Source organism: Sturnira hondurensis, unplaced genomic scaffold (genome assembly GCF_014824575.4).
Source record: "Sturnira hondurensis isolate 20B ecotype Veracruz unplaced genomic scaffold, ASM1482457v3 Scaffold0000648, whole genome shotgun sequence".
NCBI classification, from domain to species: Eukaryota; Metazoa; Chordata; class Mammalia; order Chiroptera; family Phyllostomidae; genus Sturnira; species Sturnira hondurensis.
This window is the reverse complement of record NW_028073279.1, coordinates 7,065,364-7,080,304: the sequence shown is the minus strand read 5'-3', so window position 1 is coordinate 7,080,304 and position 14,941 is coordinate 7,065,364. Positions and strand designations below refer to the sequence as shown.

General features: G+C 43.0%; 1 protein-coding gene across 3 annotated transcripts in view; it reads left to right on the top strand.

The window, feature by feature from the left end:
• IL12RB2 (interleukin 12 receptor subunit beta 2) overlaps positions 1 to 10,102 on the top strand; it is a 72,968-nt gene extending 62,866 nt beyond the window's left edge. For all 3 annotated transcript variants that reach the window (XM_037042803.1, XM_037042792.1, XM_037042796.1), the window contains 3 exons: positions 1,183 to 1,273; positions 3,880 to 3,979; positions 8,958 to 10,102. In XM_037042803.1, coding sequence (XP_036898698.1) covers positions 1,183 to 1,273; positions 3,880 to 3,979; positions 8,958 to 9,500 — 734 coding nt within the window. In that variant the 3' untranslated portion in view covers positions 9,501 to 10,102. The remainder of the gene's footprint in view (positions 1 to 1,182; positions 1,274 to 3,879; positions 3,980 to 8,957) is intronic.
• The last annotated feature ends 4,839 nt before the right edge of the window (positions 10,103 to 14,941 follow it).

The window sequence follows — 14,941 nt, the reverse complement described above, 5'->3', positions numbered from 1 at the left end:
CTGGGCCTAGCAGGTCTCCGGCCCCGCCTTCCCCCTGGTCACCTGCACCCCCAGCCTGCCCTTCATTCTATCAGAAGAATCTTTCTGCAAGACCCCCAGGGCAACCCATCAAGTGGTTCCCTGAGGGCTTCAAGCTTGAATTCAAACTGCTTGGTTACCAGGCCATGCATGACCTGGTCCTGTCCACCCATTCTGCTTCATCCTCTGTGTCCCACTCATCATTCACACTCAAAAGCAAAACCAGGCTACCAGTAGTCACCTGGAAGTGCCATGCTGCTTCTTCCTCCCACTCCTTTGCATAGTTCTCCATCTAGTCCATGCTTCCCTCATTTGTCTGCTTAGCCAACTCCCATTGATCCAACTCTAAACTTTTGACGTCGTGCCTTTTGAGAAACCTTCCTGAACTGTAACTGAGGCCGCATCCCGTGCCATTGTCTGCTACAGGACTTCGTACATGCTTATTTTTACAATTGTTTACATGGGCTACACTCATGACTTCTGGAGACAGCAGAGCCCAAGTCCTATTTATCTTTGCATCTCAGCACCTAATAGGGCCGGGTACGTGGTTAATAATGAATACTGAATGAACTAATGAATAATTCTGACACGTGGAAAAATACATATTCATAGGAAGAAATAAAAACAATTTCAAAGACCCTAGTTAGATGGAGGGTTGGTTTGTGCAACGGTTTGGTAAAATTACTAGCTACTGTTTCTTGCGGGCCTGCTATGTTCAGATAGGTATATTGCCTTGTGCTTTAACCACACTGTCTCTAATCCTCACAGCAACCTGCAGGGAGACATCGTCATTCACCTTTTCCCGACCAAGAATAGGTCCCCAGGTCACACTGCACTCAGTGGAAGGTCCAGCACCAGGATTCAGGGCTCCCTTTTACCCCCCCNCACCTTTTCCCCCCCCCCCCCCCCCCCGTGCTCTGTGTGCCACAGCCCGTGTCCTCCCCCCCTCCCCCCCCCGCCCCACTGGAGGAGGGAGCCCTGGCAGGGCAGGCGCGTCTCTCAGAACTATAGAGTTGGCTCCCTGGGGGCCCCTCCTCCTTAAAGGAATGCATAGAAATGAGCTGGCCTCTTCTTGGGCCCAGCCACCCAGGGGGCTCACACAGTCGTCAGTACTTTGAAAATTCACTGGAGGTATCTCAGTCACAGGGTTTGCTCTCTTTTCAGGTAAAGCCAGTTGGAGCACATTTATGGTCCCGAGCATCTGCACTGCTGTCGTCGTGGTGGGCATTTTCTCAATGCCTTACTCCAGGCAAAAGTGAGTGGGGGACATCTGCCAATCTTGGTAAAAAGATTTTTAAATGATAATCGCTGTTGCTGCTATGAGTCCAAGAAATGGATGCTCTCATACATTGCTGGTGGCAGAACAAATTTATTCAGCATTTTGGAGTGACAATATGTGTTAAATCTTTAAAAACATTCTACCATAGCGATTTCTATTTAGAAATTTATTCTAACTATATCATAGGGGCATGTGGCTATTTGATGGCAAGTATGTTCACTAAAGTATTATTCATAAAAGGAAAAATAATTTGAAACAACACAAATGCCTGATGATATGGGGTTAACTAAATTATAATATATCTTATGGTATAGCAATATTATACATCCATTAAAATGTAGAATAAAATTTAATCATGAATATTTGCTATATTACATTTTTAAAAGCAGCTTGCAAAACAATATGTACTTCCATGTTTTTAAAAAGATTTTATTTATTTATTTTTAGAGAATAAGGGAAGGAGAAAGACAGGGAGAGAAACATCAATGTGTAGTTGCCTCTCTCATTCCCCCCAACTCCCTGCAACCCAGGCATGTGCCCTGACTGGGAATCGAACCAGTGACCCCTTGTTTTGCAGGCCGGCACTCAATCCACTAAGCCACACCAGCCAGGGCTGTACTTCCATTTTTTAAAAAATAGTACATACACATACGCACAAATACACATACAAGATATTATCAGTCATCATTAAGTTTTGTTGTAGGTAAGTTTTATAGCCAAAATAATGCGACAAACTAGCTAATGGTTTCCCATTCAAGTAAGGGAAGTAAACTAAATAAGGCCTGGTGTTAGCTCCATAGTTTTGGGGACTTGGGTTCTGTGCATCTTCCTGCTCCATTATGCTGGCTCCCATCAGTTTCCCCTCTCAGTCCAGTGGCTGCAGGAATTATAGCCATTATGCCTGCATTTTATCACCGCAGGGACAAAGAAGGCGCCCACACCCCCCTTTCCAGTAGATGTTACATGAAGAAGTCACACAAGATACTGTTGGTTCGATGTCATTGGCCAGAACTTGGTGAAGTGGGGAGGTTTAAAATTGTGGCCTTATAGTTGGGTTCATGATCATCCCAATAAAGTAGGGTGCTCTTTCTCTGGAATGAAAGAAAACAGGTATTGGGCGGCAATGAATACTTTCTGCCCTGAAGGTATACACCAAAAGATTAATGGTGGTTATATCAAAGAATAAAATTATAAGTGATTTTAGTGCTTTCTACTTAATAATGTTGTCTACAATTTTTTAAACATGTATTGCTTAATAAGAGGGAGTTTTTTTTTAATGAAGTAGTACTTCAATACAAAGTTTTCTTCAGATGTCACGTAAAGTATAAGAGAAGAGGTAAAAATAAAACAAGCTCAAAGTCATTCTACTAGCCACTGAACTCATCCGAAAGGCTTTTATTGAAGCACCCATGTGTGACAGATACTTCAAAGTGGAGCTCTCTTTAGGTAGATTTTGAAGTTAAACTAAAAAGGAGTTAACTAAGATCACATACATCCTCTTCAGGGAAATAGTGTCAGTTAGGGTCAAGGCTTCCGCTGTTAAAAGAAAAAGAAAAAAAAAGAGGACTCAAAAGCAGTGGCTTTAATAAAAGAGTTTATTTCTCTCCCATGTAAAAGGTTAAGTCATCCAGGTTGGTTGGCAGCTGTGATCCACAGTCATTTAGGGACCCAGCTTTATTCCATTTTATTGGCCCACCATCCTTTGGACACTGTCCTCGTCTGCATGATCTGTACTAGGTCACAGGTACCTCTGCTCACAATTTTTTGGAGAAAAACTAGTCACATGGCTACCTCTCGTTTCAAAGAGCTAAACACATCCCAGAAGCTTACCATTCTTATTTAAACATCAAAGCTTATTAAAGCCAATGATTTAATAATGTTTCATATTAATCTTGAATATTTAAAATATAGTGATAATATTTAAGCCACATGCCATATAAGAAAAATTTTTTAGAATTTTTCCCTTCCACATCATAAAAGTAATAGAAACCCTTTAAAAAATATTTTTAAAAACCTAGAGATGTAGGAAAAAAGGCCCATATTTGCTCTGATCACCACACACAAGTACTGTTAACAGTTGGAATGGTTCTCCATGGTATTTTTTCTTGGCATTTTTTTTGCAAGATTTATGTTCAAGCTATTTATATCACTTGTATCCTGTTTGTTATTTTTACTTTTAGCACAATAATGTCCTTGTCATTATAAACGCCTTATAAACATTGTAATTAAGTAAATGGCAAGCTCCCAAGGGTAGGGACCATGCCTCGTTGTTTGCCTTCCTGTCCCAGCGCTGTGCTGGTCACGCATCAGGGAATGTGTGTTGAACAGCTGCATTGCTCGATGGTGACAGCTACACATTACATTGATCAAAAGTTCCACAGTTTTCTTAGCAACAACCCCCAAGTGACGACGTCACAACTCTTTGTCATCTATCTATACTTCACAGAAAGCTAGTCCCTCCTTCGGTGACGTGCCATCTTTCTCCTTCAGCGTTCACTCATTTGCACAAGCCTACACTGAACAACCCCCAGGAACCTGTGCTTCCATACTTAACCAGGTGGCATTGTTTTCTTTATCTATAGGCTGTCTGTCCTCCTTTCAGGCCTCAGACCTCAGTGGTGTAGCAGACAAATTCCAGACCCAGCGAACAGCACGTGGGTGAAGAAATATCTCATTGTGGAGGTAAGATGTAAAGCCTTAGTGGCCAGTTGGTGGGGTTCTAGACGTCCGCATATCTAAGTTTCCCCTGGTAGTTAGGAGGAAACCTGGGTACTAAAAACTTACACATAAAGTGAGGTCATTCACACTAGGTTACCATCTGAGTTGTTACTCCCAGATATAAGGATTTTCTGAAGCTTATGACCCAAAGACTCAGAGTCATAGCTTTTCACTATGCTTTGTCCCCATTCTCACATCAACTTACTTTTAAAAAAATTTAAAAACAATTATTTTTGCCATTTGTGGAGCCCTAGGCTGAGCACTGACTCATTTGAATTCAAGAGAATTGAAGCTTTACCCACAATGTTCCCAGCCCCCTGTCTGAGCACAGAACAGATAAATAGAACCCAGACTATTCTGGTTTTGGCAGGAAGCCAGTAAGTCATCCCACCGAGTATGGAAAAGGTTCTAAAGGAGAGGTTGCTCAGCTGGCAGACTAGAGAGCAAGAGTAAAGGAAGCAAACTAGCTGCTCCTGTGCGATCTGAGGAGGTTAGAGAGCTCACAGTGGACGAGATGGTCCATCTCCGGTGGAAGGTCTGGAAGCTGAAGGCATCTGATTATGGAGCAAGACTGTGCATTTATGGAAAGCAAAGGGGAGGAAAGTGGTATGCCAGGACATTCAACCCAGGTCCAGGCCATTGGCAGCCCCACATTCCCTTACCCACACTTTATTGCCCTCCTGAAACATTCTTCTCTTCAAATGCCAAGTTCATTCTATCATCCACATCCTCCCTCAGCCAGAAGCCCATGGCACCAGCCACTACTCAGGGAGAGAGCTCGTCTGCCTCAGCAGGAATGCAAGTCCCTGCAGTTCAGTGCCTTTGAAACAAGGCTTGGATGCAAACTCCACCTCTGCCCCTTACTATGTGGGTGACCCTTGGGCAACTTGCCTGACATCAACACCCTAATTTCATTCTCTGTGAAATAGGAATTGACACCATCTCCCATGTACACTGTTGTAAGGTTTAAGAAAGATGCCATGTAGAGTGCATGGCTCACACAAGGCAAAGATCATTCACTTTCCTCTCAGGAAGACTCATATTGATGTCTCCCTCTGTCTATTGAAGGGTTTTGTTACTGTTAAGTTCCAAAGGCAAGAACAGTAATAGCAGTTATATATATATATATATATATATATATATATATATATAACCTATATATTGAGTATATTACACACCTACGTGATACGCAATTATATATGGTATATTCTATTATACACCTATGTTTATATACATTTATATAATATATAATTTTGTATATGCCACGCCCTTTAAAAAATGTTTTTATGCATTAACATCTAATCCATACAGTACAGCGTTATGAAGTTGTACTATTATCCTCATTCTTCAGATGAGGAAACTTAGGTGGAGAGGACCACGTGACTCGCCCAGTGTTAGTCAGCTAGTAGATGGTGGGTCCCGAATTCACATAGATGCAGAATGTGCCATCTGCCATTCTACACATTCTAAAAGATCTTTAAGCACAGGGTATAAGAGGAGTCTTTCCAGACGTCAATGTCTCTGAGCGGAACAGACTAAAGAGGGCCCTCCCTTAATGGCAATATTGCAATGACCTGTGGGAGTGCACTCTGTAGGGATGCCGCTGCCATGTTAGAGGGGATTCAAGTACTAGGAATTGAACCGGCTTAGCTTTAAGGTCTCTTTCTTCCAATGCTGAGATTCTACAGGCCCATGTCCTAAAACAGCAGTCTCAGCCTTTTTCATCTCATGGGACACACACATTAGTTACTAAAAGTTTGTGGCATGGGTGCTGGCAGGGTAGCTTAGTTGGTGAGAGCATTGTCCCAATATCCCAAGGTTGTGGGTTCAATCCCTGGTCATGACACACATAAGAATCAATCAGTGAGTGTATAAATAAGTGGAACAACAAACCGAGGTCTCTCTCTCCCCCATCCCTCTCTCTAAAATCAATAAATAAAAGTTTTTTTAAAATTAGAGTTATAGAGTTCTACAGCACGGGAAAATTTTTTTTTTTGCCAATCTGACAAAACAATAGGTATAATTTTTATTCATTCACACTAGACAGTTATTGTTGTGTTGGCTGTTGTCATTTTTTATTTGACAAATCAAGGAAAAAGAGGTCAGTGCCCCCCACTAAACAGTCAGGTATTGCATGCTTTAATGATTTTTGTGGCACACCATAGTGCCTGCCGTGACACACCAGTTGAAAAATCACTGACCTAAAAACCTGAACTAGCAGGGTGGGAAGCAGCTCTGGGTCCGTCCCGGACACCTGGCTTCCAGGTCGGCAGCTTTGACGTCATGGGCTCCATTTGCCTCTGCCTGGGCATGACAGGGGACCTTAAAAAGCCTAGAAGAAATGCTAAGAAAGACACACAAAGGGTTAATGAAAATAACACAGGGAAAAGGTAACAGAAATTGTCACACACATACCCTAAGTTGTATGAATATGTTCTTTAGAGCATTATACATAGAAGCCAAAAATTGGGCGTAGTGTAACCTGCTACCAGGAGGTCAGGTTGAACATTTTGAATATATCCATACAATAGGATATTATGCAACTATTTAAAAAATCTATATATGTCTAAAAACCTCTAAGGTATTTAAAAATAAAGAAAGGAAAGTCTGTAACAGTTTCTAAAGTGGGTTCTTATTTGTATAAAAAGGAGGGAGACTTTATACACACACACCCTCCTGGGCACCTGCATATGAAACTGATCATTGGGGTTGCCTTTGGGGAAGGGGTTGGAGATAGGAGGGCCCTTTAATTTTCATTACAAATTTCCTTTAAACTTTTAAAATTTCCTTAAAAATGATGTGCATGGTTTTTTGGGTTTTTTTTTCAAAAAATAACTGGTAAGTCAGAAAATTTAAAACATTTAGCTTCAACATGGCATCTGCGATGAAGGCCTTGAGGGAGCCTCAGAACCCGGGTCTCTTGACCCTTGTAGTGAGTAGACTGGTGTTAAAGGCCCAACTGCTCTCCTGGTGATAGGCTGGGGCAGAATGGGAACTACAGGTCTTTCAACTCCAACAAAGTGTTTTCTGTTTTCAGGCCGTCTGTGCCCTTCCCATTTTAGATGTAGCTAAAAAAAATCATGTGTCTTAAAGCTCTGGAGGAAAAAGCCAAATCATGAAGGGGATCAGCAAAATATTGTACAGGCTTAAAATAGTGTCCACGAGGTACCTGAGCCAATAGTGCTCTAAGGGGCCTTGTCCCAGGACTTGTCCGCCAGAGTGCCTACTTTACAAAAGTTCAGAGGAATGGCCTCTATCAGCACCGCCAAAGCTTTCAGGAAGGCAGAGTGAACACCTCACCTTGTGATAAGGAGCCACGTCCACACTTTATGTAATCTCTCACATCTGTGATAGCAGCCCTGGCCCCTCACTTCCCAGAGCCACCAGCCAGGTTGCAAGCCACACTCCCAAGCCAGGGCCAGCCTGGGCAGCAAATGGGAAGAGTAAGCTCCCAAGAGAAGCACATGCACATATCCTCCACCTTGTGGCCCCTTCTCAGAAGGCTGTCCTGAGACGGTACCATCATTCACTTTTTGGAAACTTCTCATGCTTGAGGCAAGGCAAGGGACATCAGAGCCAGTCCAGACCAAATCACTCTCCCACCATTTGACATTTAATGCACGAGGGAATCAAAGGCCAGAGAGGTTTTCCCGAGCTGTAAGGTGTCAAAGTTGGAACTAGTCCTGAGGATTTGCCCTGTTCCAAGGCTATTTCCTGGCAACCTGTGCCTCCCTTAAAACATGGTCCCCACTCGCAGATGGCTTATGGACATGTTTAAAAAGTGTGGCATTGCAAAGTTCCATGTGCCAAGAACCTAACGGGCAGTTGCTTCATCACTGTAGTTTTCAGCAGAGGGAACAGTCACTAGGGGCTTCAAGAATGAGGAAGGTGGCAAGCAGGGGATGGTCTAGCAAACAGAAGCAGGTGGAAGCTGGCAGTGGGAGCAAAAGTATGGTAGCACAGAGCAAAAAGTGTGTTTAGTAAGACCAGGATGGTGTGCCTGAAATAATTTCTGAACAAAAACATGGGGACTGGAGGAAGGTGCAGGAACCTCATTGCCAAGATAAGGGCTGAAAACTTGACTGCTTATGTAAGCCCCAGGCCTTAAAGGCAGGCGAGCTTTGCCTTAGTAAGATCAGTCAGTGTGAAAGACAGTTTCCTGATGTGAGCAGAGTCCCAGAAAGCAAAGAAATGTTAATAAAGGGCTTGGACTTGGGCTCAGGAATCAGTATCAGGTTTGGAAAGCAGGGATGACATTGAAGAGTTAGTAATCAATGTGCTCTTGAGAAAGTAAGCAAGAGAAGTAACAGACAAAATTAGAAAGGGGGAGGGGTGGGTGGAAAGGATACAAGTTTTCTTCCAAAAAAAGTTATTCTAGAGAGGTATTTCTTAAGAACAGAACTGATGAAGAAATTGCCCTAAAACTTTTCAGTAGTTGTATGAAAACCCAAACTGCTTAGCATCCCTTAAAAATCCCTTCATCGTGTGACTTCCTATGTCTGAAGCTTCGGTTTCCCTGCCATAAGAACTAGCAGGTTCCAGAACAGACCAGTCCTCCTTGCCCACGACCTCCTTATATGAAACAAGACTATGTACTTCTCAGGATTCAGCTCTAGTGTGACCCTTTCACAGTCTTCCCTGTCTCCTCCCCCAGACAGAGGCACACTCGGCGCTGCTTTTGCATCCATTGTGTCCTCTGTCCTAGAAGAAAAGCAGCTAGTGCAGTCTGACTCACCAGAAAGTCTGATTGAAGGCTGAGCAGGGTAGTGAATCACCACTCACTGGCTGGGGTTGAGAGGTGTTAACCCCAGACAACGTTAACTGCTTCTCTTACCTCGCAAAGTCGAGGGGCCACAGTTTGAGGCCCTCTCGAACCCTGAAGTCAGCCGTCAAGGCTACTCACTTAACATAGCCATATGAGCTTCTTCTTCCTCTCTCTCAGGAGAAGACGCAGCTGCCCTTGGACAGGATCCTAACAGACTGGCACACTCTGAAAGAACCTGAGCCCCTGGTCATCAGCGAAGTCCTTCACCAAGTGACCCCAGCCTTCAGACGTCTCGTTTGCCCCAACTGGCCAGAAAAGGGAAAAGGAGTCCAAGGTCACTGCACCTCCGAGGAAGACACAGGGTACAGTGCCTCAGGCTCACCACCTCCAAGAGCTCTCGCAGCGGAGACAGGACAGCTGGTGGATCTGTACAAGGTGCTGGGGAGTCGGGACCCCGACTCAAGGCCAGGAAACCCAGCAAGCCCCTCGCCGGTCCTCCCCGTGGACTACCTTCCCACCCACGAGGGCTACTTACCCTCCAACGTGGATTATCTCCCTTCGCATGAGGCTCCTGTGACTGAGCCCCCGGAGGAACTAGAGCCTCAGCACATCTCCCTTTCCGTTTTTCCCTCAAGCTCCCTTCACCCGCTCACCTTCTCCTGTGGCGAGAAGCTGACTTTGGATCGGTTGAAGATGGGCTGTGGCTCCCTCATGCTTTGAGTGAAGGTTGAAACCTGGCAGGTGCTCCCAAGCAGCACAGCGCACCCATCTACCCGGCCCTCTGCTCCAGCTATCAGTTCCTGTGGCTGCTACCATGTGGTCTGTTTGCAGCTAGAGGACCGTCAAGCCAGCTCAGGGGGAATCTCGGGGACCTGAGAATTGGCTGCAGCCCAGATACCTCATCTGGCCTTCTCCAGAGGCTTCAGATTACATCCTTCACTGTGTGGACCTGGAGACTCCAGTTCAAATTCCTGCAGCTTTCTTGGCTATGGTGGCTGGAAAAGGGGAGTGTGGAAACCAAAATGCTTACTAGTGATGAGAACCATTCTACAATTGTTCATAAAGCAGCTACTACATATTAGGTCTTACGTTGAGATCAGTACTGTCCAATAGGCCTATCTACACTGCTGAGTACACTAGACACTAACAAGTGGCCATTGACACTTTGAAACGTGTCTAGTATGACCGAAGAACCAAATCTGGATTGTAACTGAAATAGTCACACGTGGCTAGCACTACTGTATTAAACACAGCTACAGATGATGGATACACTAGTAAGAATTACCAGGTAACTTCAAAATACATCATCCTAGTTTTACAAATAACATAAAAGACCCTGGTGTACAATATAGGACTTCCAAGATGGTGGTGACTGTCCTTACTTATGGAAGCCTAAGAACGTACCTTCCCCTAGTTTTGCCAGTTTATTTTGCCATAGCCTTTCAGTGAATCAAGAACAGCTTGATTGTGGAAAAGCTACCTGTAAACCTACCCTACAATCGTGTCCAAGCAGCCACCCCTGTGAAATCAGATCTAGAAAAGGAGTGGGCCAAAGGCTCTCTGCCCGTTTTCTTTCTGATGCAGAGGGTGCTGCCCCGAGGACCAGAGCTATGTCAGGGTTTAAGACCCAAACTGCCACAGTTGTGAAGTGTCCTCTTCACTTTCCTTCCTGAAGAAAACTTATCTGGTCCTTAGCTCAAGTTGAGCCTAGAAGAGTATTATTTTCCCCAGCACAAACTTGAGACATGGTGTTTTACTCCTTCAGAGAGGTGGTCCTGGCCTGTCACCATCCCCATGCTTATCACTGCCTGTATCCTGCTCCCTAGAGGCACTTCTGCTGACCTGGTTTAATTGCTAATAGTACCCTTCCCAAGAAACAGGATAAAAGGTCCAGTAAGTTTCTTTTTAAATCCGTCAGGCATGGTGCCTACCTCTTACCCCCATCCCTCCCAAACTGGAACTGAGGCAGGTATCCCGCAGAGCTCTAGAAATTGAAGTAACTTGACATTGCTCTGGTTGTGCATGTTTAAGTCTTCATCACACTTCTTGCCATTCCAGATTTGTATTTAGTCCTCCCAGGGTTTTTCTTCCTTGCATACATCTCTGTTTTACTCCAGCTGCTATGCGGCAACCCCCACACTATTCCCTTGCATCTGAGCTTCAGCGAGGGCTGCTCTGCACTCAGGATGGGGTACCTTGTGTTTGCAGTGGGTCACAAGGTCACCTAGTTGGAAGCTGACCCACCTGTTACCTCTTGACAATGGAAGCCAACTTTTCTTTCTTGCAATACCTGTTTTTCACATCCTTAGTTATCTTCTTATCACCAAGTACCTTAGCCACTTTTCCCTTTCCCACTTGGCCCCAAAGATCAGCTCCCAGTCTTCTTTTTACCCCCGTGCTCCACATCCTTTCCCTTAAAACTGGTCCCTTTTTCCCCCTAATTAAGAAAAAATACGTAATTTTTAAAAAGGACTCTCCTGACTCAAGGATCCTTTTCAGGATGGAGAGGCTTTTGTGGTGCTCCGCTGGCAAGACGCCCATACCATCTACTTCCTCTACTAGACTGCAAACAACCTGACAGCAGGAACCACGCGGTGTTTCTTCAGCACTAGTGGTACCTGATAGAGATACCAGCCAGCATTCTTGCTCCTTCTGTTCCTGAAGCCAGTCAAGCTGTGCATGCTCACTTTTCACTGGGACTACTGAGTTTGCATTTGTTCTTCATTACCCTCTCCACCTCCACTGTATACCAGCAGCACTGCTACTTGTAGCAGTGTTTACAAACATACTTGAGCAAGACTTTTGCAGCTCATCCTACCAGATAAAATGTCTTTTCCATGAATGATGGGTAGGTAACCTTGTTCTGTCCTCGCCCCTAGTTTTCATATGCCACCTTCTTACCACACACAAAATTTCAAAACAGGTTGCCTACTTTACCAGGACTAAGTGGAGCTTATCAATCCTCAGACTTTCATTCCTCAAGAAAACTAGCAATTTAAATCCTCACGCAATATACATCCCAAGACAACCCAGATCTCTCTGCTGTTCAAACATTAAATTCCTTAGTTGTCTGGGATCTAAATATAGTCCCAAGTTCACACCTGCTGGATATATGGCAACCATCCTCATTAATTTGTTTGTACAAATCTGTACTTTGAATTGTTCCTTGAAAGGGCCTGCTTTCCCCAAAGCCAAACATTCTATTTCCTGGGCTTCTGTCTTCCTTGTAGACAACAGGGGAGTCAAACTAGTTACCCAGTTCTGTCCTTTTATTGCCTTTCCCCCTCCACCGTCCCAATTTCTCAGCTTCCATTAATATCCTACAGCTGCAACTCACCAGAGCCCTGAAGGCTGTGAGAGAGATGCCTAGCTAGGCATTCTATTCTAGTCAGCCTCCCATGTTTGAATCTGGTTTTTTTTGAAGCTCCAACTTTTCCTTTCACGTGTCGCAATTGTCATGTGTCCCGATACCACCTCAAGCCCTCTAAGAGTCCTGTGTTGCTCTTACTAATCTGCCGGACTCATGGATGTTCATATTATTCCATCTTACAAAGGCTGACTGACAGATGAACCCTCAAGTAAACTACTCTCTAGAATAAAAGATCAGAAAGATCTCTTCTTCCTCCTAAAAAAAAATAAACAAACAATTCAATCAACTGGCTAATTGACAACTAAAAGAAGTTAGATCTTCACATCAGCCTATACAGAAATAAATCTTCAATGAAAAATTTGCAAAACACAGAAACATCAAGTTAGATCACAATATTTGCAATACTTGCCCAAAATAACTTAATAAGGAATTCTCACAGATCAGTATGAAAAAAGCCAACATTTCAAAGAATGGACTGAGAAACACAAAACAGTAAATGTTCAATAGTGTCACGCCAATAAATTCAGTAAAAAAGAAAAAAATTCAAATAATAAGCATGAAGAAAATAATCACCTGTAATCAAAGGAATAAAATTAAACACCACTTTCCAACCAAATTCGAGAAATTAAACAAAAAATTACCCAGTATTAGTCAGAGATGGTGTTTGCAACCAAATATGCTAGATGGCTCCTTTCTGGAAGCAGTTGGGCAGTACTTTTAAAAATTTCAATAAACAACTCCACTCCTGGCAATGCAGACTAATGAACAGTATAAATGAGTTAGTACAGCATTGATTTAAACAGGGAGAGGGAGCTAGGCATTCCTTCTAAATGTCCTTTAGAAGGAACTTGGTTAATCTATGCAACAAAACGGTATCCTGCAATCTAAGACTGTGAATTTCAGAACACCCCCAGCATTATATTATGTTCAGAATTGAAAAAGAAAAAAGCTACTAAAACTGAAATATGCTGTTGATTTCTATGGTGCATGACTCCCCCGCCCACCCCCAAAATGACTGAAACTGGGATGGATCTTGGAGTTGATGAAAAGCACAATACACAATCCTTCAAAAAAGCAGAGCAGTATTTGGTACGGAAATGGTCAATTACAAAAGAACAAACAGAATCATATCACTGTCATAAATCAAGCAAACAGGTTTTTGAAATAGACGCAAAAATACTAACAGTTGGTTTCCTCTAGCCATACGTTTTTAAATTCTATTTCTACATTTTCATTACAAATATTCCTTATTCTTATAATTGGATAGTCAATACAATATAACCATTCTTTCCCCCCAAAGGCCAGACACAGTAGGTCAAGACAGGCATGACCAACCACTTTTTTTATGGCCACGTCACTTTCACCCTCCATCTGTCTGACACTTTCACTGACATTTATACTCCTGTCAGTTGGGTAGAAAAGGCAAAGGAAGATGACACACCTACTGAGGGTGGGGTTGGGGACGTTAGGGTAACTGAAGCAATGGATCTCTGAAATACTGAGTCGATTTAACAAGCCAAATTCCCATTCAATGTATGCAACACAATGCATCTGATCCTCAGTTTTCTCTTTCGGTTGGTTCCAGGACCACCTCCACCCACAGACGTCAAAATCCTCAAGATGCTCAGTCCCTTATATAAAATGGTGGATTTGCATATAATACACACACATCCTTTCAGGTACTTAAAGTCTAGATTATACCTAATACAACATAAATAGTTGTCCTGCAATGCTTCAGGAATGACAAGAAATGGCTGTACCTATTCACAGTAGGCCTAACCACATAGCACATGCCACCAACAATGTTTTAACTTTTTTTTTTTGATATTTTAATCCTCGGCTGCATCTGTGGATTTAGAACTGTGGACAGAGAGGGCAATGCACTTAGTACATGCTGACTTTAAGATACATAATTCAGTTCTCACCGTGACCGGTTTAAGATTGGTGTTATCTCCATTCTAGAGAAAAGGAAACTGAAATAAAAGTGAATGGTTATGTCACACTACTGGTTCCTAATACGTGACAGTCTGGTTTCAGAGCATAACTTCCAACTCTACAAATTCCTTTCAATGCAAATGACTGCTCTACAAACTTACATCAGTTGGGGTTCTAACTTCAGTTGACTAAAACTGTTGCCATAAAAATCTTTGGAGCTGTTTTTACTAAATAACCAAAATCTGAAATTTCCATATTTCTAGAGTCCTACCTAGATCATTCTTGGTTCCCAAGAAATCTATCTTTAAAAAATAGGTAAATTTTCAAATGACAAATCTGGTACTCCTGGATCTGCTAACTTATCTACCCAACTAATCTAAATCCTACAAGGCACAGGTAGGCAAAGAAAAGGCCACAGAATACTCCCCCAAAAGCCCAGTTTTAAGGAAATTGATAAATGGAGGATTTAAAGCTATAAAAAATTAAATTTTTAATAGAAAAGCGAGCAGAGCAACTGTGCTATATAACCCCACCTGCTATACCTACTGAATTTTTTCCAACTTGAAGGCTATGATTACCTAAGCAAAAATTAGGGCTGCATGACTCAGTTTTACTGCTTGCATTAACTGCTGAAATATAAATGCCTTGCCTTTACTCTACGGTAAAGGCTGCACATTTTGCTAGTGCTCTTTTATTTACAAGTGGTTTTTCAGTTGGTTCTGCTTTCAATCACATCTCTAAAAAACATACAAACCCATTATCGCTTCTCAATTTCCACAACTGCAAGGAATTATTCCTTAAGAGCCTGACCTTGCCAATACAAGTTCAAAATACCTTCTCCGCCTTTGCCAATTTC